This window comes from Rhea americana, unplaced genomic scaffold (genome assembly GCF_003343005.1).
Source record: "Rhea americana isolate MKP2758 unplaced genomic scaffold, rheAme1 scaffold_450, whole genome shotgun sequence".
Classification (NCBI taxonomy): Eukaryota; Metazoa; Chordata; class Aves; order Rheiformes; family Rheidae; genus Rhea; species Rhea americana.
This window is the reverse complement of record NW_028186591.1, coordinates 7,819-35,441: the sequence shown is the minus strand read 5'-3', so window position 1 is coordinate 35,441 and position 27,623 is coordinate 7,819. Positions and strand designations below refer to the sequence as shown.

At 40.3% G+C, this 27,623-nt stretch overlaps 1 protein-coding gene across 1 annotated transcript; it reads right to left on the bottom strand.

Annotated features, from left to right (window-relative positions):
- Positions 1-26,747, bottom strand: LOC146589525 (protein-glutamine gamma-glutamyltransferase E-like). The gene is made up of 13 exons (XM_085316094.1): positions 26,626-26,747; positions 10,899-11,066; positions 10,351-10,593; positions 9,699-9,817; positions 9,066-9,194; positions 8,395-8,572; positions 8,104-8,239; positions 6,450-6,553; positions 5,726-5,971; positions 4,535-4,840; positions 2,660-2,817; positions 2,300-2,433; positions 1-371 (listed from the first exon to the last, which is right to left on the bottom strand). The coding sequence occupies exons 1-13, from the start codon at positions 26,642-26,644 to the stop codon at positions 224-226; spliced, it is 2,088 nt and encodes a 695-aa protein (XP_085172220.1). The 5' UTR covers positions 26,645-26,747; the 3' UTR covers positions 1-223.
- Positions 26,748-27,623: the final 876 nt, after the last annotated feature.

Below are 27,623 nucleotides of genomic sequence, written 5' to 3'. Positions count from 1 at the left end.
TAGCATGGACACTTAAAACAGTATGTGAAGAATCAACTATGCCTCCGTTTATTTAAAATTACAACATAAAAATTTGATGATATAACAGGGAAGTAACCCCTTATTGCAGGAAGCGAGGATTTTGTTTCAGAAGCGGCAATTAGTTGGTTTGATTTTTCATTGATTTCAAATGCTGTTTTGTTCAAGTTATTCAGAAATGGATCATTTATTGTATACCTTCCTCTTAGTCAATCACATTTATAGTCTTATATGCTTTGATATCTGCAAATTTGTCACAGGAGAAATTAACAAGTAGATGCTTCAGGCCACTCTCAGAAGGGATGATTTTAAACTTTGTGCTAGATTTCTCACCGGCTTTCAGTGGTGGTACACTAAAAATAGGAAACAAAGGGAAAATGTCAGCTGAAAACAGCCTTATGTATCATCCTTGAGCTTCTTCACTATTGCTATCAGCTCTGTAGAGTTCATAGGATGGCCATGAAGAGACTGTACAGGACTTAGATATCTGGTATGTACTTAAATACTCAACCCCATGCATTAGGATCTCTAGCAAATATATCAAGCCAGATAAGCACACAAAGGGAGACATGTTAATACTATAAGAGATCCAACTTCATACAGAACAGATGTAAAAGTGATCAAATTATTAAAAGTGATCGATTTATTAAAAGAGCCCAGATAATGAAGAATAATACAAACTCCTGAATTGGAATAAATTATGGCACTGAAAATACCTAAGACTTGCACACCCGGAAATTCTGAATGGAAGTTAAAACATTTTAAAACAATATATTTTTTAATTCTTGAAAACTCATGTTTATGGTCATTCCAAACAGCCTTACCCTGTTATATTATCTTGCCTAAGGGAAGCCTAGAAGATAAAGTTGGTGGTGATACATAGGCTTGCTAAATTGCCTCAGACAAAATTGTAAGTTAGTGTCTTTTGCACTTGGGCAAAAGACAATGTTAAGTTGCTGTGTGTCTGTGTGTACATTCAGTTAAAATGCACACTCCCATATCCTAAGCATTTTTTTTAAAGCAACTGCATTGCCAGTGCATGTAGAGGTTTGCATGCAAGTTTATGTCTGCACAAAGTGGGAGACTGTCTGCAAATTTACTTTCATGTTTCAACTGTGAAATACTGAAAAAAAAGGCATAACAAAATATAAATCATCAAAACGTAAAAATAAGAACTTGAGGTTAATAGGAATAGATACCTATTTTATTCCAGTCTACTCATTGATCTGATCAGTACCATTATAAAAGGACCTTCTAGTGAAGTGAGTTGTTGTTTAGATAGTTTCTTGAGGAGGTTTCTTAATCTCCTAATATTATTAATTTCGTAGCATTCTGGAAGCAAAGCTTGATAATCAACATGCCTGGCGGTTTTTTTTTTTTTTTTTTTTTTTTTAAGAAACTATTTTTCTAAAACAAGTTTTATCATAATATGCACCATTTTCCCTATTCTCTTCATTCCTGCTTAATGGATGCTAGTGGTGTCTAAATTCAAAGCCTTAGTAAACTAAAATTAGTTATTTATGCAGCAGCTGCTGTGACTTTTTAAACAAAGGTTGTAGTTTAGTCTGCTCTTTAGAAGTCATCCCTCTTAGTTGTGATTTATTGTGCCTACTGTAGTTACACATAGAGCATACTTGAGCCTGTACTTTTCAGATGTATGACAACCCTTTTAGATGACAACTTGTGTTTAAACTATCTGTATACAKTTTTATACACAAAGCTGTGAGCCAGTGGTGCATCTGTTTTTACATTCATGCATGTCTGCCTGGCTGAGGTAAATGCAAATTGTTTAGGAGGTTGAACACTGACACACACACTGCATTTTATAAAGTGAAAAGAAATCCTGACTAAAATACATATAGCTTAGATATAGGGTAGGCAGAAACAGCCAAGTGCCCCACTGTTGATTCTGTAATAAGAACAGATAAGTTAAACTCTTCTGCCCTGCAGCTGCACAGAGAGCCTCAAAAAATCTTATTGCACAGGTATCATACTTTTTGCTGGAACCATAGGGTCCTACTAGATAGGTAGGCAAATAAGTTCTGCTAAATTATGACAGTTTTGAACTATGTCTCCATCTGACCTATGCTTTTAGCTCCAAAGTCTGGGAGAGCAAATAATTGCAATGTGCTTCATTATGAGACACATCATCCCTGATGGACCTCTCAAGTTACAGCACGAAGAAAATTGTCTCATCCAAGACTTTACTTCAGAGTAATTTGTGCCTATATTCTGGCTCATATATCTTTAATAGCAGGAAGGAGGCCCTCTTTGTACTTACTCAATCTCACGGATTCCTTTGAGCAGGTCACTGCCTTCCACCTGCAGCACACAGTCCATCACTTCCATATTAATAGGATTAGTAAATACCACTTCCACATCCACTTCTTTATTTACTTCTGCCTCACCCAGTACCTGTGCAAAGAAAATGCTTGAAAAGTGGAATTCTCAGTACTCTTCTATCTCCAAGCCTCCTCAGTCCTCGCCAGAGGCAATATCATGAGATGATAGGATGGACCATGGCAGAGTGTGAGCAGAGGAACATCTCTTTGGCGGGAAGAAAGTGCTTATAAGAGACAAGCTCCCCTCATCTTCCCCTTTCTCTGCTGTTGGACTTTGTAGCAAAGGGATAGTGCCTTACCTGTATGTCAATGCCAGGATTGTCCAGGGTGATGGCTCTTTGCACTAGCACTTGAATCCCACCTGGCACATGACATAAGGCTGTTACTTGGATTGTGTTGTCTGTAGTTAAATGCTCTTGATAGTCAGCATATGATATCTGAATTGGAAATTGTTTTTCTGTAATAATAATAGAAAAGGATTGATAAACACTTTTATAAGTCAACAGATGTTTCATACATTAATTAGTATTTTCCTTCTTTGTTGTATCTGTGACTAGGAAGACCTTCAGTCATCACTGGCAAACTCAATTCATGCAAATCTATCAGTTTGTCAGAAGCAGAATGATTTCTTCTCTATATTCTGTCYTCCATCCCGTACTACCATACTGTCTGGCTTTGTCTCTCCCTATTGCTGTGACAGATAAGACAGATGGAGTTTAATGAATTGACCACTGCTAGCTCATTTGTTATAAGACATGCTCAGGTAGGACTCGTCAGTCCTATTTACTCATGGTATACGATATGCAGGCTAAATGACTTGTTTGCATTCCTATTATCTTTTGTAGCCCTATTTGCTCTTTATCATCATGTTTTTTACAGCAATTGCTATGCTGTAATTCAATTTAAGGAATGTGAGATTGGAARGGATCTCCTCTGTCTCAGAATCAGAGTAATCCCATAGTTTTGGCCATTCATACAATAGATGTCAGCTTCAGAAAAACTGTAGAGTATCTATGCTACATGCAAACACTGTGAATCACAAAATACTTTTTAGCAGCACACAGCAGATGAAAAATGCAACCCCCCCAAAAAAAAGTCACAAACATGAAGTGCCACAATAGAGCAAGAAACTGAGTGTTATGAATGACTTAGATTGCTCCAGTAGCAAAGGATTTGTTAAGTACAAATCCTAGCAAATGCTGTATGCTTCACTTGACAGAAGAGGGCAAAAATCTCTCCAAATTGTCTCTGCCATCAGACATGGTGAAAAAAAAAACTCTCTCCTGACCCTAAATTCAGCCATTGCTTTAACACAGTGTGTGTAAGCACCAGACACCAGAAGGCACCTACATAACTGTAATGCTATTGTAAGCTATCTTCACTGAGAACTCAGTTTCTAATACTTTATAGGAAGCTGATAGATCCCAACTGCACAAGTCAAAATTACATATTAGGGAAGAGAAACATTATTTCTGTTTTTCACTGGTAACTTGAAGCCTAAGATTAATATAGTATCAATAGTGATTCTGTGATTTTTCAGTTCTCCTTGAGAATTTTTGACACATCTCTTAGCCCAAGCTCTTATTACTAACTTAATTTCCTGTTTCCAAGGATGTTCCTATTCAGGCGTATCAAACATAATCTGAAAAAAGTCTTAGGTCCCTTACTCCTCCGCTATGCTTGGATAATCCCTTTCTTTTCCTACCTATTTTGGAGCTCAACAGGGTATTTCAGTTATTTCTATTACTCATATTTTAATTCCATTCTAAGGGGCTAATGGATTAGGTGTTTTGCTTCTGCTGTTGCTGTGTCCCATTATCTACCAGTAAGGACCCTGGTAATTGAACAGAAGGCATTCAGCTGGAGTTAATTTCTATGCTTTTTATGTTTTCCTTATCTTTTCTTTGCAAGTGTTGTTAAATGAAGCTTCATTATGTTTCCTCACCACCTTCTTTTCACGCCTAATATACATTTTTCAAAATGTGAATTTTGTGCATTTAAGTGCACAAAATTCAAGTGCAGTGCATTTTTGGCCTCTTCAGCCTCTTTTGTGTAGAAGCTTAAGCTTGCAGTTTGTTGTAGTGTTCCCCCTCAAGTTTACTRCCTTCAGAGCTAATGCTCGTTTACCGATAAAAACGTCACACAATTCTKATTAACACTATATGAAAAATTACCTTCCTGAGGAGCCAGAACGACAGATATAGAGTCCTTCCAGATCTCATGAATGGGTCTCCTGGTGTATACAGTGCTCCAAGCTGTCATATTTACCTGAGCAGTCTTAGCATCAGAAGTTAAATTTGTAAGAACCAGAATTAGACTGAGATCTTTTCCAAATTCCAAAGGGCCAGCCATCTTGAACTTCCCTGAGATGTCAGGCTTTTGCTCAATCTCCTTTGGTGTTGGTGCGGTGGGATCAAATTTATCCTCTAGTCCCAGCTTCTTACGGGCTTTCTTAAAAACATCTCTTTCCTTTGTAGAGCCTGTTAGCGAGAACCATGAAAGTCATCCTCACTAGTTAAAGTGCATCTAATTTTATGTGACTTAAGAGAGTAGTCAGCAGAAAATAGTGTCTGTGCTTACAGGCGAATAAACTTTCTGTCTTCCACAGCCACACATCATTTTCTGGATCTACAGTTCGTGTCACTGTTTCTTTAACAGTAATTATTTGTAGCAACAACTCTTCAGTCCAAAGTTTCTCAGTTTTCCCATTTCTATCCCTTCTTATGGTCATAACACTGATAAGTTTAAATTCTTATCTGCTAATATAGAAACGGCCCTACTATAAGGAGAAATGTTGATGGCCTTGGAAGATAGCTATTTGGGTTCTTCTTTTCATCCTTCTGCATATACATTTCCAATAGCTGTGTTCATTTTTTGCACTTGAAAATTCAGTTAATGGTGTTTTTTTTTTTTTTTTTTCTTCGATCAAACCCAAAGGTCTGATAAATTTACATATTGTCTGACCCTTTGAAAATGTTGCTTTTCTTGGGCTAGGTGGTGACTTAGCTTAGGTTTCTGTAATATACATTTAATCATGCTGTCAAACAACAGTGCTGTAGGCATTTTAACAAAGCAGAGACAGTGCACATTAGTGTAGACAAGCAGAACAGTGAATGTTTTACTCAAAGTAATTGAGCTCACCTTATTCAGATCCCACAGATCAGCTCCATATCATAAATGGAAGGGCAGAATTTTTTATCTTTAACCTTCTCTTTCCCCTTTGTTAGAACTGAAGAAACAGTGTAAATTTTGCTCTTACCTTACATATGAATCAAATTGCCCACCAACAGACTCCTATCTTTAAGTTTCTGTAAGTTTTAGAATAAAGCATCTATATAACCAGAAAAACCAGAATTTTTCTTTACCTTCTGCRTATTTATAATCATTGGTGACATCTACACGGTCATCTCTACCAACGGCCTTTGTGCTGATGAACTGGCCGATTACTGTGGACTCAGAGAACATTAATGTTTTCTTTCCATTTGTGGAATCATAATTCCAGTACATACAGTCTGCATTCACTTCTGCAAATACGAATGGGCAATCATAGTCCAGATCTACATCTCCTTCTTTGATGGCATTCCGTGAGGCAGGGCCACACTGATAAATCCCTACAGCATCAAGGAAAAATAATTTAGGACTAATCAACTGTTTCATAGTAGGCAGAGTACCTATACAGATAGTATTTATCAACGGCCCCTGAATTACAGAGCCCTGGTGTTCAACTCCAGTCCTTTCATCCATACACTGACTTGAACCGGGGTAATCATCAACGTATCTTGTATTTATTCTGAAAGTACACTTGATTTATTTTATAATGTCCTTTAATTTTCAATAGCTCTGGATACCTACATTGGAAATGTAGGATTAGCTGAGAAAGACTGGTCCTAGAAGCCTAGTTTGGCATCTAAAGAGGAGCTGATGCTTCTCTAATGAAATAGAGAGTGTATTCTCTTCTGCCACTCTATTTCTGGGCAAAGAAATTCAACCATTGTCAAAGTAATTTATTTCTTCTTCCCTCTGAATGTGAGGGTGACAGCAATCACTTTATGATTTTTCAACATTATTCCTGAAATGAAATCTGTGTACCTCCACTTTCTTCCTGGGGAGTTGCATCCAGAACTTGCCATCCACTGTATGAGGGGCCCAAGTCACTGCGAGAAAACCAGCTTTCATTCCAGACATGGAAATTCCTATATTCAAGAATGAACAAAGCAAGCTATTAGTACATGTATCAATGTATCATGTATCTGCATTTACATCCAAATTCTGGTTTTGTCTCCTCCCAACTTTTCTTTCTTTCTTTTTTTTTTTTTTTTTTTTTTGGTAAATCAATGCAGTCTGTTGTTTTTGCATTTTCTCTTCTCCATGAACTTTCTAGGGTTATCTAACCAGTAGCAGAGCATTGGGATACTTCAGTACTCTCACAAAAATTACGTTTGTCTGCTTACAGTCCCAAGAAGATGATGCCGCATTGAGGATCTGCTGAGGCTCAATATTGATTTGGCCATGGCTGTATGTTAAAAGTCTGTAAATATCCTTTCACTTAAGAGTTCTTCTAGTATGTAGCTAGAAGCTGCTTTCTGGCTGTTCTTTGCTACCGATATTCATAAAAGAGTGAATAAAGGCTACTTTTCTAAAATGCTTTTTTTTGCAGCTGTATCATGAGCACGTCTTATCCACTGATATAATGGCACACTCTTAAATTGAAGCTTGTCCCTCCCATTGCTTTCTGCACCCATTGTCCTACTGGGAAAACATAAGAATTGAATGTCGGAGCAGAAGAAAAGAAAACTTTTGTTGCTGCTATTATCTATGAAAGAAAGGRGGGRAAAAAAGAGAGAAGGGAGGGGAAAAAAAGGAAAAAAACCACTGTCTTCTGGAGGAAGCAGGCTTCCAAAAAGAAGTAATCAAGAGAAAGGCCATTTTCATCTAAATTCCTATTCAAACCTGTCATATTAGTTAAATGTATCAAATGTTTTAATTCTGTCAGGTTCTTAGAATCACAGTGGAAATGGTCAGTCTCAGCTATCTCAGTCAAATCAGAGCTGAAAATTGCATTGTGTAATAAACCTAAATGTTCAAGGACAGAAAGCAAATCTGTGAAATTATACAAGTATTGAGCCTTTTTTTCCCCAAAAAAGAGTTCTGAGCATATAGTCCTTTGTTTTAGCTGTCTTACAGCACAATGCTGCAGTTACCACTCGTATTCAGGATGGCTCCAGAGCAAGCAAGGGAGTAAACAGCAAAAAATGAGGGGCTGCATCTGTTCTTTGCTGAATACAACCTTGTTTGAATCGCATCCGAGGCTTAATCGTGGTAATAATTAAGTTATTTTCACAGCAAGAAAAAAGGTGGGTTCAGTTCTGTTGAACTTTTACAGTTTAACATAAACTATTTTTGAAAGCTAGTTCCAAACTAAATCAAGTCTCCCTGCTTGATATTTCCAGTGTAGTATCACAGAKTTTTAGTCACCTGCATCATAGCTTTATCTCTTCCTATCTTGGTTTCAATATGCCATTTTAACTTATGTCATAATTCTCTTTTTAACTAGAAGAATGAAAATGCTGTTTACGTTTACACTGCGTTTAATAGGATTACATTTTTTTGATCCTGTATGTGTCATTGTTTTGAGGGCAATTTAACAAATTAACAGAGCATTTGTCATTAGAATCTACACTCTATGCCTGAAGACCTTATTCCTCATTGATAGGTCTGACTATTAAATACTGTAGAGCCTTACCAAACACTGTCAGCTCCTCTGTTCAAATGATTTCCAGAAGCATCGTAAAACTCATCCACGCGCAAGTTTCCATCGGCATCATGAGCAGAACTGAAGTTTGTAATTGTTCGAGTGGGAATCCCCAGACATCTAAGCACTAAGAATTCAATATACAATCATGATTAAGAAAAAGTTATATGAAGTTTCATAGAACATACTAATATCTTTAAAGACTTCCAGGTAGATATTATTATTAGTGTTTCCTATACCAGGATCTGTACATTGTCAGTATGCATATAATATAAAACATACCTGTAGTCAACACTGCTGCAAAAACCCAACACTGTCCATATTTAACAGGCCTAAATCCTGATTTCTTCCAGTTTTGTAGGATTTCACCACTTCCAGTCCAGCTGCTTGGATTTTTCCCACCCTCATAATTTCCACTCCAGTTTCCTAGCAGCACCCCTTGGTCATCATTGCTGTTGACCTGTAAAATATTCACTAAATTTATGAAAAGATAAATTAAGAGTTTAAAACAGAAAAATCAGTGTGTGCATAGGAGGGAAGAAAAGCTTTAAATGATGTTTTAGTGGACAAAACCCACTACTTCATGCAGTTCACCTTCGGGAAGTCCTATCTTTTTAGAGGAATGAAATATGTGATCCCTCAAATAATAAATAGCATTTAACCACTGTCTCTCCTGCTCAAGTACAGTAACACCAGGCTAGAAGTCCSTCTACATACCACTCTGCCACTTACGCTTTCAGTTTGACAACTGGATATCAAAGTGATAAAGTATCAGAAAAAACACAGGTAAAATAATAAATCTAGCAGGCTCAAACCAGACAGTCACCAGAGGTTGTGCATSTTTCTAGTGTACAAAAACAGTGTCCTAAAATCGCCTGAGAAGAGTCTTCATACTCATTTTAACTACTTTAAAAGAACAGGTAGTAGGTTGGACTTTTGAATAGCTTGCTTACCATTGCACTGAGAACACGGCCCAGATATTTGGGATCATTTCGATGAGAAACATCTGTGGCAGCATCCTTGCGGTAGTTTAAACTTCGATCCAGCATGGAAAGGCAAATATTGAGAATATCTCCTTGAAACTATGTTACAGAAATACATTAGTGTATTGGGACAGTAGGTTGTTCTACTGTACTCAAAATCGAAGTAAAAAAACCCAAATAATTGGTTAATGTTTTTCATGTGACTGAATGAAGTGTTGTAACTCAACAAGGAACTAGCAGATGAAAAGATGGCCCTCAGCAACTGTGAGGATTAGAACCTGAAGAGCTTCTCAAAACTTGGAGTCTGTGTAGTAGAGGCAGGGCCAGTGCTTCCCAGTGTTGCTACAGTACTTTACTACATAGCAGACATGAAGATTTCTGCAGGCTGCATCTCTGAGTCCTATGCCATATAACTGATTAGTCCTACAAATCCTCCTGTTAATCAATGTAACAGGGCCTGATATGAGTTCTAATTTCAATACTGGGCTCTACTGCTCTTCTGAGGTATATGACTGATGAACTGGGAAAACTGAACAAGTCCTTGTCACCCACCTCATGTGAAAACAGGAGCACAAAACACCAAAGTTTCAACCTTATGTTTACCTGGCCAAAGTTCCATCCAAAACTGTTGATGTGATGTTTATTGCCTGCAAAAATGATGCCAAACTCTTCTAGCACATATTCCTCACACTCAGCCTTGTTAGGCAAGAACACATCATCACCTGAAAAACCAAAGCAGAGGTCTGTAACACCACATCTGGCAAAATACATGAAAACACTATATAGGAACCTACATAAGAATGTTTCCAGATATTTGCCCTTTGCTGTTCTCAGTATAAACAGATGGTATAGGTTTTCCTAAATTTGGAGAAAGGTGGATGTATTAGAAAGGAGAAAGAGGTATGGACCTGTCTCATCTGGAAGAAGGTGGCAGCTGGTAAATTTGTCTTTTTTCACAGCTTCTAAGAGATGGCACTCTAAAATTGTGCAGAAGCAGGAAAGCTATGGCAAAAGCAGAACTTAATCTTCATCTTACAGGGTAAGAAGCTCTCCAGTAAGTATGTGGTAAAGAGCTGATTTTATGTACTAGGAGGTCCTAAAAAACTGTTCAACCATTTCCTGTTCTCTGTGCTAGATTATGTTGTGAATGTTCAGTTCCTGTGCCTAAAATACATAGATCAAGTGAAGAAGCTGCAAATATTAATGAAGCAGTGGGAAAGTTGGTTCTTTCAGAGGAAATCCAACATGTTCATACCTGAAGACCAAGGGTTAAAGAGCAAAACAAAGGTGCCAAGGTTTGCTGGGGAGGAGTTGCCACTTGAAGTACTTTGCACAGTCAGCTTGTAACGTCCTATGACTGCATTAGCTGGACTGGAAATAGAGATGCTCACAGAGTTGGAAGCGGTGGACTGCAGAACAGCACTCCAGCTCTCCTTGCTCACTGAGCTGGAGATACCAAATGTGGCCTGGGTCTTAGCTTGCGCTGAAGGTTTTGGGCCTTTTAAAGAAAATAAACAACACTGTGGGTTTTTTTTCCCCAGATGTCTGAAATAGAGATTTAATTGTCAATAAACACCACCCTCTCCTGCAGCTGAGTTCATGCTATACATTTGAAATTGAAGAAAGTTATCACTGCCAGTTGAGGTGGGAGTAAKACAAGAAACACCTCAGTCAGTCCCATGGGTATGTAAACCAGCATGTTGGCTCTGAGGTATTCTTGTTCCCATATAGTAAATACCAAGCTAAAAGAATGTCACCACATGGCGTTACTAAGTCTGAGAAAGAAAAAATTGGAAGCTATACCTGTTTCTGCAACAAATACGAAGTTTTGCTCAGGCTGTCTCATTCCGTTGAAGGTGACAGTGAAGGCCTGACCTCTCCTCACAATCAGCTCTTTGCTAGAAAATTTACTTGTATGATGGTCTCTTGCATTTTCTTTCAGATGCCAATTGATACCCGGCTGTGTCATAGCTGTGAAAAAAATGAGAAGAGCAAGAAAACTTGAGGGTACATACAAGGCTTTATGGAGAGGAAGAAGCRTGGACTCACTCTCAAGAGTTGCATATTACATCCTACAGGTAACTAGTAGCCACATTAGACTTCTACCACAAATAGAAATCAGTTATTTTTATCCTTTTTTTTCGAAGAGACTCCCCCCCTGTGGAGACTGTTAGGGACTATCTGCATAATTATATATAAAAGGTCTAGTATATGCCATACCAAAGAAGAATGAGGAAGAAATCTAAGAGGMGAGAACCATGAGAGAGACGAATATGAGTTACTTGGATAAAGAACACAGCTGAACTCAGCTAAGTCTTTCAAGGTGTCACCCAGTCTGTGATAGGGTGTTGTACTAACAGAGGCACAGGTTCACAGTCTTTGAATAAGAAAAGAAGAAATCTGATTGATCTGAGAAACATTTCTGTATTTAAAACCATGACATGATCTTTAGCTCCCTTTACCTTTCATGTGCCTCTGATACAACTGATAGCTGTTATCTTTTGGAAGCACCTATCAAGAATATGCTAATTGGCCTGTCATTTGGTCTTGATGACAGAATTGGAGAGATAACACTACTAAAATCATGTGTATGAAATGTTGCAGAAAGCTGTTGTGTGTGAGCTGTGGCTTCTGTGGAGGTCTGAGAGTAAGCAACACAYATCAGTTTGGCTCTGGCATCACCAAAGCCAAACTGATGGAGRGTTCTCTAGCAGGAGCTTGGTGGTTTAAGTAAAGTGCACAAGTACAGAAGAAAAAGAACTTTTTTACTAAGGCTATTGTATGTCTTTGAAAATCATTTTACTGTTCTCCATTCCCCACCCAAAAGGAGAGAACAGGAAAGAGTAACAGTGTGGTCCCTAGTAATGAAACAGAGCTATCCTGTGCCATTATTGAGTAAAAGACATTATCTTCTGTTCAACTACATTAATGGAAAGATATTTTTTACAGCATGATCCCAAGCTTATCAAGTTTAGGCAATCYTTCAAGTAACTATATTAGTAGCCCTACCAATGTAGTCAGAGTTCAAACATGGGAAATGTATTTTTTTATGGTATCTAAGCAAGTAGCACACACTTAGATTTTTCAGGAACATACCTACCTTAAAAAAAAAAAATCTTTAAAACTTTAGCAATGACGCACATCTGTTGTAGAGCAAGGTTAGGAATGGAGGAGACTTGTCTTTAGTCAGGTGGAAATTAGCTGCCCAGGTTGTAAAAGCAACATGGGACCTGTTATAATAATTATTAAACTGGGCAATTTGCATATGTATAAATATTTAGCATATAAGCACAAAAAAACACTTCAGCTTTTTTATCTGCTCTTCCCTACTGTCAAGCTTTTAAACTCTCTCCACATTCTAGCTTCTCTCAGCCTTTGCAACGGTACCTTCTCTGGTTTCTGCTTTGTCTCTGTTGCTCTTACGTCTGATTTGCCAGTCTCTCATTTGCACTGCTTATGTCTGACATATTCAAATAGCTGTAGACTTTCCTTTCCTTCCTATGTACAAAAGACAGCATTTCCACCTCAGATAATTTACCTGCTCTCCCAAATTCTGTTCTTACAAGCTTGCTTTAGCCATATGCATATTAAGTGAAGAAATACAATTCCCATGAAAAGCCTTCTGCTAAATCCTAATGGAAGGACTCTTTTCTTACTTTTCTTGGATCAAAGCTCATTAGAAGAGTAGCCACCTTTCAGTGTCCATTACAGAGCTGAATATGATGTATGGATGTAAGAAAATAATAGAGAACCACAGAAGGATCTTGCTCCCTTGCTCACCTTGGCCCATATCTGACCAATACGTCCTGTTTGAGCAGCTTCTGGGCTTTTCCTCTGAATGACCTCCTCTACTTCTCTTCTCTCAAGGAATAGATTGTGCCTTTCACATCTACTTGTAAAATTGCATGTTTGCAATATTTCCTTTGGGGGTGGAGCATAGATAGCGTCCTTTGCTTCCCAGTCCTTTATCCAACTGATGAACTTGTGAAGTCATTTTTCATGCCTTTTTCATTCTCTCCTGAGCTCATTTCCTTGCAAATTAAAATCTGAAGCTGGAACAATGTTCATCCTTAACAGTCTGGCCACTTGTTTCTTAATGTATTTAAATCTGTAAGAATTTCAATACTCRGTTGCTTTTCTTTCTGTTATAACAATGCATTAATTACATAATTCCTTCTTTTCATGAGATTGTTTTTAATTTGGGACTCTTCAATATTTTCAGTGGTGTTCTTTTTAAAATTAATTCACAAAATCCTTTGTTTTTGTGGAGCTGCTTCCTTGAGTGCTTCTCAATCCATTCGATGTCTAAATGAGCAGAGTCTGTTASATGTCTAAATGTAGCAGAATCTACACCCTTGCAAAGTGTGCTTGTTTCCAGGGCTTCTAAGAAGTCTACACTTACTGRTGTTGTTTTCTTTTGTTGGGGCTAGTCAAAATATGCTGCATAAATAGTTCATGTAATTAATTTCTTTACATTGGTAGGAAAAGCTGAATATACCTCATGTTTCTCTGCGTTTTAGTAGTTGTAAAACAATAAGTAAGGTATTGCTTCCTCCCCACATTTAATCAGACCAAATTTAAAAAACATTTTTTTTGGTTATCCTGTAGTTAAAGTTTAGTGACATTAAAGAGGCAAGCACTCAGTTTCATATTTGCATGACACACTACCCAGATGATGGGGAAATATTGTGATAAAAATATCCCTCATTGTTATCACCTGGTATACTACTAATTCTTTTGACAGCACATGCCTGAACATTCATTGGAGATGCCAATTTGTGTGCAAAAAAAATTGACTTTCATTTCAAGCAGAGGGATTTTGGTCATGCTTTGCAAGTGGTTCCAGATGCTCTAATTCAGATATTTTTACAATGCAGAATCACAGAATGGTTGAGTTTGGAAGGGACCTTTAAAGATCATCTGGTCTAACACCCCTGTTCAAGCAGGGTCACTTAAGGCAGGCTGCCCAGGACCCTGTCCCAGTGGCTTTTGCATATCTCCAAGGATGAAGACTCTACAACCTCTCTGGGAAACCTGTTCCAGTGCTCAGTCACCTTTGCAGTAAGAGAGTTTTTCCTCATGTTCAGACAGAACATCCCCTGACCTGCTGGCATGACTCTGCTCTTCCTGATGTAGCCCAGGATACTATTGGCCTTCTATGCCACAGGGGCACATTGCTGGCTCATAGTCAACTTGTTGTCCACTAGGATTCCCAGGTCCTTCTCTGCAGAGCTGCTTTCCAGTAGGTCAGCCCCCAACCTCTACTAGTGCATGGAGTTATTCCTCCCTAGGTGCAGGACTGTACGCTTACCTTTGTTGAACTTCATGAGGTTATTCTCTACCTCATGAAGAGACCTCTCCAACCTGTTGAGGTCTCTCTGAATGGCAGCACAGCCTTCTGGTGTATCAGCCACTCCTCCCAGTTTGSTATCATCAGCAAACTTGCTGAGGGTGCACACTGTCCCTTTATCCAGGTCACTGATGAGTAAATTGAACAAGATTGGACCCAATATTGACCCCTAAGGTTTACTACTTGTTACTGGAAAGAGAAAAGCTTTGGAGGTTTCAGCAGTCAAGCTACACGTGGCTAGAAAGCCATGCTTTTACTTTCTCTTTAATGACCTGAGTGCACATGCTAGCATTTTTCAGAATAAATTCTCCATAGGCTTTGAGTCTATTTTCAGATAAATTGCAGAGATTTTGTCTTTGATAGAAAGATTGGTTACTATTAGGCAGGATTGTGGTAGTGAAGGAGTGTCAGTGATTATTGCCTAAATGGCAGCTAGTACATATTTGGTCATGCATTTCTCATTTTTTTTGTGATAGCAGCAGTGCACTGAATATCATGGTCTCGTAGTTCAATGACATAACTGTTTTTTTTTGTTTGTTTGTTTGGTGATATGACAGCATCATTATAAACATCATATTCAGAAACATAGATACAGTATATTTATTATTCTGACAGCATGACAAGGAGAATGAGTTGTGTTTGTTGCACCAGCTTCCTGTGTTTTACTCCCAGCTCTGGCTAAGTTGCCTTGCAAACTTGTCATTTGCTTTGTTTGTAAAACAGATGGTTGATACCAGATCTGTGGACTGAAGATTATGGGCCAAAGTTGAGAATGATAGAGTGTAGAGATATATTAACCATAGTCAGAATAACAGTCAAGCAGAATGCATTTTTTCCTAACTGCCTGGCCCAAACACCTTCCTGTAAGCCGGGTAGTGTTGTACTGTGTAAATGTGAGGCACGCACAGGTACGCACCTGATGTGTGGAGGGCAGCTAGAAAAGATTCTTTCAGATCTCAAAATGTGAAAGCTCTAAGTCATCTTAGTATTTTGCTTCATGAACACAGAACTAGCTGTACCTGAAACATGTTTTAACAGACTAGTTCAGTCATTTGCCTTGTGACATCCTTTTTCAGTAATATTCTGATTTCTTCCCTCAGTCCAGTAACTGTGTTAATGAAATGAGGAAGAGCTCAACACTGAACACCAAAGGAAGCCTCTTGTAATAGAATAATTCACCTGAATATTACTTACTCTCCTTCTTAGCATTGTCTTTCTCTTCCTCACAAGCTCCATATTAATCCAATGACACTTTGAATTCTATTAAATATCACCTATTATTAATTATGCCTTTATTTCAGGACGGGAAGCCAGTCTCTAGAACAGCCTATATGCCCATTTATTCTTTTTGAGCACAGCTCTTCCATATGTATCCCTAAAGCTCCATGTTACAGTCATCTGGCTGGGCTGGCAATGACTCACTGGAGTCTGTCTTAGCTCCCAGGGAAGCTTAGGCTATTTTGTCTCCTCTCTCATTTCCTCCTCAGATAATTAAGCAAGGTATTTCATCAGCAAAACCACTCCTGCTATCCAAGATACAGGAAGTCAAATTGTTTCCTACAGCTATGCTATATTTGTGAGCCACACTAGGGAGAAACCTGAGCCCCTGGCCTAGTGGTATGGATTGACTAGTATCAAAACTCTTCAGGACTAGAATCCTCTGATATAGCTTGGACAAGTCCATATGGAAGAGCAATTGGTGGAGATCTCCTCTGGGCTTTAGATGTTTTCCAAGATATTACTATTATTTTTTTGTCTTCTTTCATTCACAATGCCCCAAATACCAAGGCTGCAGCCTTCTAGGAAATTCCTGGAGGATCATTCCCGAAGTTCCCCAATAGCCAGACTCTGACGGCAGACAAACTTAGCACACTCATCACACTTCCTGCCTGTGTGAAGTAGGCTACTCTGTTAGCTGGGCTCAGATTTTCCCATGGGATCKTGTCAGGAAAAAGATGGTTCATTCCATAAAGGACAGTGACAGTGAAATACTAGCGACATATATTAATATGTGAACTTCAGAAAACTACTGTGGAACTAGCACCTAGGAATAAGCCAAAGTGACAGTGCACACACTGGGATGAACCTATGCCTGGACTCCCAGGCAACTCCCAGCAATAGCTCCCACATACTCACACATGACCTGTAATGTATAGCTTATTCTATTTAAATGTATTTCCCTACTCTCCTACTTATGCACACATGCCTTCCACTAAAATGGTGTGTAGACATTATTTGAAACTTTTAAATTCCAGTTATTGCTGCACACTCATCATCAAGGAATACCTTTTTGCCAGCTCCCATCATTACGTGGCTCTGCTCATTTCTTCTAAGAACTTGGATCTGGCATGTTGTCTCCATACTGCGGGCAAGCGCTCTAATCCTAATGCACAAAGAAGATGCTTGCAGGTGTGACTCATGCCTTAGTTGTAATGACACTGAGTCTGAACAGTGACAGACAAAAGCTGAGATAATTGAGTGTGAGACTGTGAAACAAGTTGCTGAATCCTTAGTAGCAGTTGTGTTTTGTCAGACCTCAAACCCTCAAAAAAGTCCCATGCCATCAAATTTACAGGATTTTTTTAATGTGCTTTTATTTAGGCATCACCTTCATTCCTCTTTCTGTATTCTGTTAAACTAGATCTATTAAAGAATGGCCTTGGATCCTTTTGACAACTCCAATTTAACATTGGGCTTAGAATGTGCCCTGGGTATTTCACAAGCAAGAGTTGACCACGATCAGCAAATATCAGTTTGTTCGTTAAATGCTGCTACTGCTTCTTGCATTTAGTGTGATGAAAACAATGTGGTTAAAATGGATAATGGGTATGATACCTAGGAGGAAGTTTTGGGGGAGCACCTTGCTAAAATGTCTTGGCTAAATTATTGGCACATTGTTGCTTAAAAGGAAGTGTTATAACACAGAAACAATTGCTTTGTGGTTATTTACTCATTGCTGTAGTTGAAGGTTTTTACTGTCCAGTTTTACCATATACTACTTTTGTTAGAAAGGGAYTTTTCTACCTAGTCCAGTCTTTCATATTGACCAACAGAACTGTGGTTTGCCATTTATTTAAGCTTTGCTCAGTGGAGGAGATTTATCAGTGGATCTGTAGCCTTATGCCCCTTGTATGTGCCTGTTTCCCTCCCAGACTATGTTCAGCTCTTAAACAGATTAACATTTAGGTAGTATTATACTTAGCAAATACATTGAGACAGTCATTAAGTAAGCACAGGCAAGTCAGGCAAACAGCAGACACTGCTGAGGGATGCCAGCACAAGCAGTTCAGGTCAACAACATGAAGTATTTCAAATAATCTTATGTGGGCAAACACTGTCTGTCAGGAAACTGTGCCTCTTCTGGCCTCCAAAAGGGGAAAGCAGTGCCTGTAGTTTCTGTACTTCAGACATTGCTCTGTGGATTTTTTTTTGTTGTTGTTGTTTTTGTTTTTATTTCTTGAACTTCTCAAGCTTATGTCACAAGGTCAGCAGAGCATGGATTCCATGCTTAGATGAGTCGTCTTCACTCAGGCCTCATTATACATTTTCATAGAGATACCAAGAAATCCAGCCTAAGCAAGAATAAGGCCAACCTTGATAAAGCATGTTGATTCAGTATCTTTCCTGATAAGATCTCATTGCTGAAACTTCTGTAATGCTTTGCCTATATTTTAAAGAGCCTTTGCCTTTCAACACTAATTTTAACAGATATTTAAAATGGCACTGCAATTTGCTGACTCTGAATCTACAGSAAGGACTCTATCCTAGCGCCTACTCTTGGCACAAATATTCCCATTAACAGAAGATCCATTCATGCCTGAACTACTTTCTGATTCTGTAAGCTTCACACTAAAAGCTAGTTTGCTGTCATAACTACTTCTGCTCTACTTGCAGTTTTATCAGATTTAACTCTAGTATGATAATAAATGGATTATCATCTTTTCCTTGTTTGTGTTATTTTCAACATTTAGGAAAGAAAATGCTGAAATAACCTATTCAAAATCTCATAAGGTAGTGTACTCCAACAATTCAGAGCCCTTTACCAAAAACATCCCCATAGAAGAATACAGTGTTTGGTAGGTTATACAGTTGCCTGTTCCTTATCCACAAAGAGACTCGTTTTTGCTTACCTGCCATGCTTCCTTGATCCTCTTTGTCTTGGACTTTGTGTTTCTGTGGGCAATTGTAGGGCAATATGATAAGATTTCAAGCTCTGTTTGTGGCAGCATTTATAGAGAAAACTTTAGGCCTCACCTTCTGTTCAAACCAATTATAATTCACATTAGGTAGGTGAGGCAGGTAAGTCATACCAGTGGGCCTGTAAACTTCCTAGTGACCACATATTAGCTCATGGGTTTTAACACACTGTTCTTATGCAATTCTGGTTATTTATCAAGAGGGCTGACTGAGATGCTCAGAAAAGTAAAGCATTTAATTGCATACCTAGAATTCAGAATTTCACATACAGTGATGTGTCACTTTGGAAGAGTAAGGAACATTTTTTTTGAGTCAGTATGAATGTATGTTCCAGTATGAGCCACAGATGAGCGTATGTGAAATAGAAGTATATATTCATAATAAAATTCATAGTTTCCTTCCAGTGAGTGTACACCTAAGTCTTAAAAAAAAAAATCCATTTTAGTCATCAGGATCACCACAGTGATGCCTTTGTACTAGCCCCTCCCTACAGTCTCTGTAAATTAATAATGATATTAATGCTATAAATGATGTTAATCTGAGTTGCTATTAAATTGACCAACTGAATGCTGATTAACTCCAAAGAATGTAATTAAAGTGGTGATACTCCCCGCACAAAGAGAAATTTCATAAAATTAAATGAAAAGGTTAATTTTGTAACAGCTAAAAATTAAAACTACAATTTGTGCTTATCTGCTGGTTACTCACCTAATTGTTTGGGAGTGTAGAGGTGGACATTAAAATACTTTGATCTGCCCACATAAGACATTTTAGGGGAAAAAAAAGAATTTGTTGGTGCAGCCTCACAGTGTTTCTCTTTTTTTCCACCCTAATTCTTCTTTTTTCATATTACATCTCTTGCTATTCGATCATGTATCTCTCTCTCTCTTTTTATAGGCACTTCCATTTCCTTTCATTTAAACAGATAGGGCATTTTGTCTCACTTTATTATTACTTCACTTCACTTATCTACAGTGAGGAAAAGAGCCTGAAGCAACCTCAGGAGTGTTAGACTTAGCTTGAAGAACTTGAAGGGTGGAAGTTTCATAAGATCAGAAATTGACAAGCATAATACTGTGTTTAAAGTGGAGGAGAGGCATAAGGAGGAGTTCACAGAGATCATAGAATCCAGTAAGGTCGGAAGGGACCTCTGGAGATCATCTAGTCCAACTTCCCCGCTCAGCAGGGTCACCTAGAGCATGTTAGACAGGGTTGCATCCACGCAGGCCTTGAATATCTCCAGAGAAGGAGACTCCACAACCTCTCTGGGCAACCCGTGCCAGTGCTCCATCACTCTCACAGTGAAGAAATTCCCCCTCACGTTCAGGYGGAACTTCCTGTGCTTCAGTTTCTGCCCATTGCCTTTTGTCCTGTCACATGGGACAACCGAAAAGAGTTTGTCCCCGTCCCCTTGACACCTTCCCTTCAGGTACTTGTACACATTGATCAGATCCCCCCTCAGTCTTCTCTTCCCCAGGCTGAACAGGCCCAGCTCTYGCAGCCGTTCCTCATAGGGCAGGTGCTCCAGCTCTCTGGCCATCTTCGTAGCCCTACACTGGACACTCTCCAGTAGCTCCATGTCTCTCTCAAGTTGAGAAATTATAGACTAAATTGAAGTCAATTCCCGGAAAATACTGGAATAGATAAACTCCTTGTTAGCAGCTAGCAGATGACTAACAACTAGCATGGAACTGTTAGAAGTCAGTCAAATCGATTTAATTTTTTCCTTGACAGATCAATATGCCAGAGGAGAAGTAAGCAGCAGCAGCTATCATACATATTGACTTTGATTTGCAACAAGGTCCCAYAGAATATTTTCATAAGCACAGTTCAGACACACTGATTATACAAAATTTCTAATAGTTAACTGTATAACTTGTTGAACTAAAACAAATGTTCAGTTGTTTCAATGCTTTACTGTCAAATTGGAAGACCATAGTGACAGAGGTGTCATTAAAGGCCGTCTTGGAGCTTTGATGTTTGTTAAATTTGCTCCTTCTGGTGTTGGTAAGACTTCAGCAGAAGTACCGTGTCCAACCTTGGTCACAGCACTTCAGCTGGCTCACATCAAGAATACAGAAGAAACTGAAAAGATTTAACATAAAATTAGAAGGATCAAAGTGGACCAATCTAAAAAAAAAGAGGTAACTGGGTAGAGATGATGATGATGATGATGATTTTTTTAAAAATGTGAAAGGCAGTTATAGAAGGAGAAGAATAAATTTTTGATAGCTTCTGTGGGTCAGTCCAGCAGTCTTTTTTTTTTTTTAAAAAAAAAAAAAGAGAGAGAGAGAAAAAGGCACTGAGGATAAGCATGAGGTAAAAATGTTAATAGTAAAGATAAATACTCCACTAGAAATTCTAGGTTGGATGTAAAAATGTTCAGCATTTTTCCATAGAGATTAATAATGGACTGTCAAGGATAATGTGTGTGTGTGTGTGTGTGTGTGTGTATGTATACGCGCACGCACACACACACACACACACACACACACACACATATATACATATATAGAGAGGGTCAATCTTGCCTTGGGGAATTTATTTTGATGTCAAAGCTGTGACAGTGACACTCCCCTCCTCCTCCCTCTGTTATGTACTCTTTGTCAGTGAAGTCAAACTGTATGACGTGGGGAAGGGCTTAGGATGTTAGGATCCACTTAAAACTAGCAATTTGCAAAAAATGCATCATCTGTGTACGCTCAATAAGTTATCTTGGGTTGATCCATGSATCCGCCTATATATGGAGTCTATGTAGTCTGCATCAGTGTTGATTCAATCTTCTTGCCTTGCTATTGCTCCATTGCTGTGATTTACCCATACTGAACAAATTTCACATTGTGTCCTACCATGAAAGGTTGCCAAATTCCCGAGTAATATGACACACAAGACCATAGATTTCTTGCATGTCATTTCTACATCTTAAGAAATGCTCTTTTCAAAGAACTGAATGTTTTGCGTAGAAATAGAGGAATGTCAGCACCGTATCAGACCAGTTGAGATTCCTATTTCTGCCAGTACAAGCCAGTTCCCAAGAAGCCAAACAGCAGTCTCTCTTGATTATCTTGTGAAGGGAAAGCCTGCCCTACTTTCTGTCACTTGGGTACTTCTTCCCTGAAAGGGGTGATTTATATGTTCATATGTTATTCTAAAATAACTATGTTTTCTTCTTGCCCAGAAAAAAAAAGCTTCCTCATTTTTAGAATCTGTTAAAGTTCATGACTTTTTGTACCTTACAGCAATGAGTTTCAGATGCTAATTACAAATTGTGTAAATAATCTTCTAAACATTTCCTTATTGAACATCCACTAGTTCTTAAATTGTCAGAAGTAAAAGGTACTCATGCCTTTCCTTCACTTACTCAGTAAGTGAAGTAAGTAAGTTCAGTATTTTGCAAATGTCTATAACAGTAGGTCATTTTTATGCCCCAAATTACATAATTTCAGACTTTTCTGTCTCCTTACAGTCCGATCTCTTACTTTGAGTATTTTTTTACCCATATCTGAAACGCCTTTAATTTCTTTTGTATTCTTTTTTGATATGCAAGAACAAGAATTGAACATGATGAAGCATGGGAGAATATACTATTGACAAATTAGGTGACAGTGATTTTTTTATTATTTCCTGATCTATTTCTTATTTAATCAAGTTTGGTGGTGGGGGGGGGTGTTTTGTTTTGTCTTAGTATTCACTCAGCTGAGCCCACAAGATTGTATTTATTCATCCATGAGAAAGGAATGGTGTCATAATGAGATATAAGATAACAATACCCAGAAGACATTTAGATGCATGGATGGTTAAAAAAGTGCCTATTAGAAATCTTGCTAAGAGAAAACACTACCACTACAATAGCATTGCTACTTTGGTAATGCTGAAATTGTCTTAAGAATCTAAACCAATCTTTTACTTGCATTTAAGTGCTTTCCTCTCTCTCCAGGAATCCTTCAGTTCAGAGGTACAGATTTTCTCCTTTTAGCATCAGATATTTCCATACACTTAGGCAGTGTATAACTAGCATTTTTTAATGACTTTTCACAATTCCTCGACTCCAGCAGACTAGTGGGGGAGGTCCAGCTCCAACTATAGGCAAAGTAGGAAACTGGCAGTGACAGTGGCTGCTGGRTGGGCAGCAAACTGCTGCCTTTATCTGTGTCAGAGTCCTGGAAAGCCCGACTGTTGTTATTGCTCCCAWGGAGCACAGGGGTGGCAACTACTGTGGGGGCAGACCACATAGTAGCCTCTCCCACAAGCAGTGGTGACCACTCCACACCTCCTGTCACACCAGCCGTCCCTTTTCTCCAGGGCTCTCTCCTCAGTTGTACTGTCCATCTCTGTTTCTCGCAGCAGATGTGGTCAGACAGAAGTTTAGTAGGGCTGTAACTAGATACTTAGGAGTTCATTGTATATTGTGTAGCAGATAATTGTGCCTGATGGTAAGAGAATTCTTTAGGGTCCATGAGCGCCATGGAACATGTCATGCATGCCCTCAGTATATTGGGCTAGGGACACTATATCAGTTTTGAGAAGTTTTTTCCCCCAGTCACAGACGGAGACTTAACCTAAGCCAACCAAACCTATTCTGCAGAATCTCGCACTATACAGAGGAACTGCCTCTTCTTTAGATCATCTTTACTCATGGCAACATCACTTTTCTAAATTTCARATCAAAATATTTCTTGCCACCAGTGTGGCCTCTTAACTTGGTCTTTGAGACCATTCTGTTTGTTTTGAGTTTCCCAGCAATAAAATACTACGTCAGAGTTTAGACGAAATGCATGACTATGGCTAAAATAGAGCAGATTCCATTTAATCCTCACACAAGATTAAATCCATCAGACTGGTTGTAGTAAAGAGAGTGAACAAGATTAGGGGAGAGACAGGGAGAACAAGAAACAGCAAGGAAAACAACAGGCTTTCTGAGAACTATTTCCAAGGTAACAGATCAGCCTGTGAATCTCATTGCAGATTTAAAGAAGCATTAAAACATTGAAGAGGCTGCACTATGTCACAGAGACCATTAGTTTGTTGATCATTAAGGATGAGGCAAAATGAAATTTCTCTAGCTCTACAAGAAGGTAAGTGCCTTTCACTGTATGAGAAGGGAGGCTGTTATCACACTATTGTCACCATGAGACAAATACAACAGCAGAAACTTAATATWTTGGACAGGATTTATTTTTGAAAGTCTAAATGCACTTTCAATAGTGAAAGAGGGGAAGGGACACAGGGAAGAATCATGTTCTTATTTACAGCTATGACTGCTTTGCAGCTATCCATTTTTTGTTCCAAGAAGCACAATAATTTCACAGCAAGAGCATCCATAGCACTACCAGTTTACCTTGAATTTTTATTCGCTCTGCCTAGCGTATTACTGTCAGCTCTTTTGTCCTACCTAATCATATGTTTTATGATAAAAAATATTAAAATAACACTCCCCTTTAGACATTTTTTGAGCTAATAACCTCATAATAGATGATACACTACTATTTTCTTTGTATGTAGCAAAATAAACATTGGCATGATTTGGTGGCTGCACAGGGAAAAAAACAAGCAACTGATACCAAATATCCCCAAACTTTTAAACTACTGCTGTTGAAATTAATAATATTGACTAGTGAAAACAATATTGCCTTTTTTCTTTCCGTTTAATTTAAAATACTAATAACATTCTCAGAAGCCATCAAATCTGCAGGKTTTTTTTAAATCTGGTTTCTAAATCTGAAATGTATTTGAGTGAACAGAAATACTCATTTTCTTGGCCCTTCCTCTATTCATGTTGCTCATACTAGCACAGCTGTGTCTATGTGTCACCTTGCAAAAATGTTTAAGACATTTCCTGTAATTTCATACTCAGGCATAGTTTTGAGAAACCAACTTGTTTTAACAGTTATTTCTTCTCTGTGAACTGCAAAATAAGAAGTTATTGGTGTAATAGCAGAAATCATGTGTGCGCCAAATCTCTTCCTTGGGGCAAAAGGGGAAACAAAAATATTGCCTCAAAAAGACAAGCTATTGCAAGCTTGCTGTGTCCTCGCTTCCCTATATATCTCTCTCCCTTCTCTGGCATGCTTAAGTAACCACATGCTATTAAGTTTCTACTAAAAGTGCTAAATGATCTAGTAGCAACAGCTAATGATGTAAAATGAATATAGCAAAGCTAAGTGTGAGACTATATAGGAGAGGAAGGTGATCTTATTTTAAACAAAAGCGATTTCAGTCACTCATACCCATTCTCATATAGATTTCATGCACTCAGTCTTTCACACTTATTTTTCCATGCTCACAAGCACCAGGCTGTGTATATCTGGCTAGTATGACTAGGATCACTTGTGGTGAAATGGAGGACAAGTGTACATATTGCTGGAGCATAGAAACATGGCTGCTTGTGGGGAACAGAGTCCAGTGATGCCCACTAGTGAGACTGTCACCATTACTGAAATGGGTATTTGTGTCCCTAGGGAAGCTGGTCCACTCCCAGTCATGAAGCAGGGGTGAAGCAGCAGGAGCAGAGGCAGGCATACGGTAGGGCTGCGTGCCAGCAATGGGTTTTTCGTTGCCTTGGCAGCTAGGTGCCAGGACCACCTTGCACTGAGGGCTTGGTGGTACTGGGGAGGTGACATTTCTGGGGTGCTGCAGGTACCTGGGTTTTTCCTACCCATCTCAGGGCATGGATGTGGGRAAAAAAAAAAAGATGTGGGGTATCAGGTGCCTGGCAGTACTCTGTACTGCAGGTACACCAGGTAGGCTCTGCCTGGAATGCATATTTGACTCTCAACCCTCCCCCCCCCACACACACCCTGCTTTTGTTTTTTTCTTCTAATCTTGCCTTTGGGGCTGAGGTTCCTCCCAAAGCAGGCTTCTGTGTACGCCCTTATGTGGATGCAGATAATCTTGAGGGTATGAGGAGGCAGGTTGGCCCTTGAGCAGGACTTTTGCATGCTGTCCCTGCAAAGATAGCTCCCATGTWTCTTGTGTGCCCAAGGGTGTTGTTGAGTAACAAGATGATAACAAGTGACTGTCAGTTACAGAGCTGACTCTTTACCATTCCTTTTAATAAAGAAAAATCAACTTACAGATTGGCTTTCGCATGTAGAGACAAACAATATAGCATTGCTCCAGTCTAGTGGAGGTTTAAAACGCACCTGCAATAACACATGGTCATTGTCAGAGAAGCATTAGGACAGCTGCCTGCAGAGAACATAGAAAAGGTATTTTCATAGGTCGACAGTGCTGTCATAGATAGAGCTACAGAAGAGGTGCAAGAGAGTGAAGTATCTGAGCTTTAAAAAAAATCACCTGATGGGACAGGATTTAAAGTCACTTTGAGTATATCACGCAAGTAGCACATCCCAAAGATCATTAATATGGACACTGTAATTGAGGAAACAGAGAGCTGACAAAGGTTAAAGTTTTGTGTGTCCTTTCCAACAACCCTGAGTGAGAGGGTTGCATTTTTTTATGGCGATGTATCCGTATCTTTTCTGGTAGCAGCCACCTGCAATGAGGGCTACTGGAAAGGAGTCAGGAGCAGAGTTGGAACAAGAGACATGGTGCCGGTTTCCCTAAGCAGCTGTAAGCACGCTTGCCATAAAACTACGAGCCCTGGCTGGGGACCTGCCCGCGGATCCCGTCTGCAGGCAGCGCTCACCCCGCCGCCTGCTCTGCTGCTCACCCGGGCGCCCCAGCCGGCGCCGCCGGAGCCCGGGGCCGCCCGCGGGGTGTGACAGCCCGGAACTGCGGCCAGCGGGGCCGCACATGCGACCTGCTCACGGCTGCTCTCGCCATGACAACCYCGCACAGCAGTCAGCGGCACCACTCATGCGCGCGAAGGCCGAGCAGGTCATTGCTGCCCTCGTCTAATGACAAACCAGTACTGCAACCAGGCAGATCTCGAAATCGCAGCACCGCTCTGCTCACTGCTCCCGCCAAGCGACCACAAACCAGTACTACAGCCAAGCGACTAACGCGCGCGAAGTGCCTCACCTAGGCTCAATGCTGCCATCGGGTGACGACAGCCCGATACTGCAGAAAGCCGAGGAACTCATGCGTGTTGCCGTGGATCTGCTCAGAGATGCCCGCGGGCGATGAAATTCCAGTACTGCAGCAAGATGACTCATGCATGCAAGGCGCCGCCGTAGCGCTCAGTGCTGCCATCACCTGATGACAAATCAATACTGCAGCCAAGCGAATAACGCATGCGCAGTGCCCCCCCCCCCGCCCCCGGTGCTAACTGTTCTCCGGTAACGGGAGAACAGACGAAAGGACTGCAGAGAGCGGCACCACGCATGCGCACCGTGTTTCCCGTGCTCACTACTGCCGCCAATCATCGACAACAGTGCTGCACGTGGGGGATTGCGTGTGCGCCCTGGTGTCACCACGCTCACTGATGCCCTTGGGTGTCCAAAAACCACCACCGCACCACAGCGATTCCGAGCTGCTCACTGCTGCTCTCGGGTGCCGAAAAAGCAGCACTGCAGCCGAAACCGGGAGCCGCACGCGCATAGGCATTTCCGTGCTCACTGCTGCCCCCCCGCAGCGAAAGGTCAGTACTGCACACGGACACGGGCTGCGCACGCGCACTGCGCTCCGCCGCGCTCCCTGCTGCCCTCGCGTGTCCACAAGCCAGTACTGCCGCCGCGAGCGGCCTCCCCCGCGGGCGGAGAACGCGGCCGGCAGCCGCCGCACGCGCGCGCAGCGCCGCTCGGCGTGTTCGCCGCGCCTCTCCGCTGTTTCGGTCACGGGTAAGCGCACGGGCCCTGCTCCTCGCCCCTTCCCGGCGCGCACGGGCCGGTAGCGCAGGGAGCTTTTCCTTGTCGCGGGGACGGGCAGTGCCGTCTGGGAGATGCTCCGCGGGACTCTCGCTCCGCGGCAGCCCCACAGCCTGCTCGCTGATGGCCGTCGGTTTCTCGGGCACGGGCAGAGCAGCCTCGGGGCGAGCCCCGCGGGGCCGCAGCGGACTGCGCTTCGCACGAGGGAGCCGC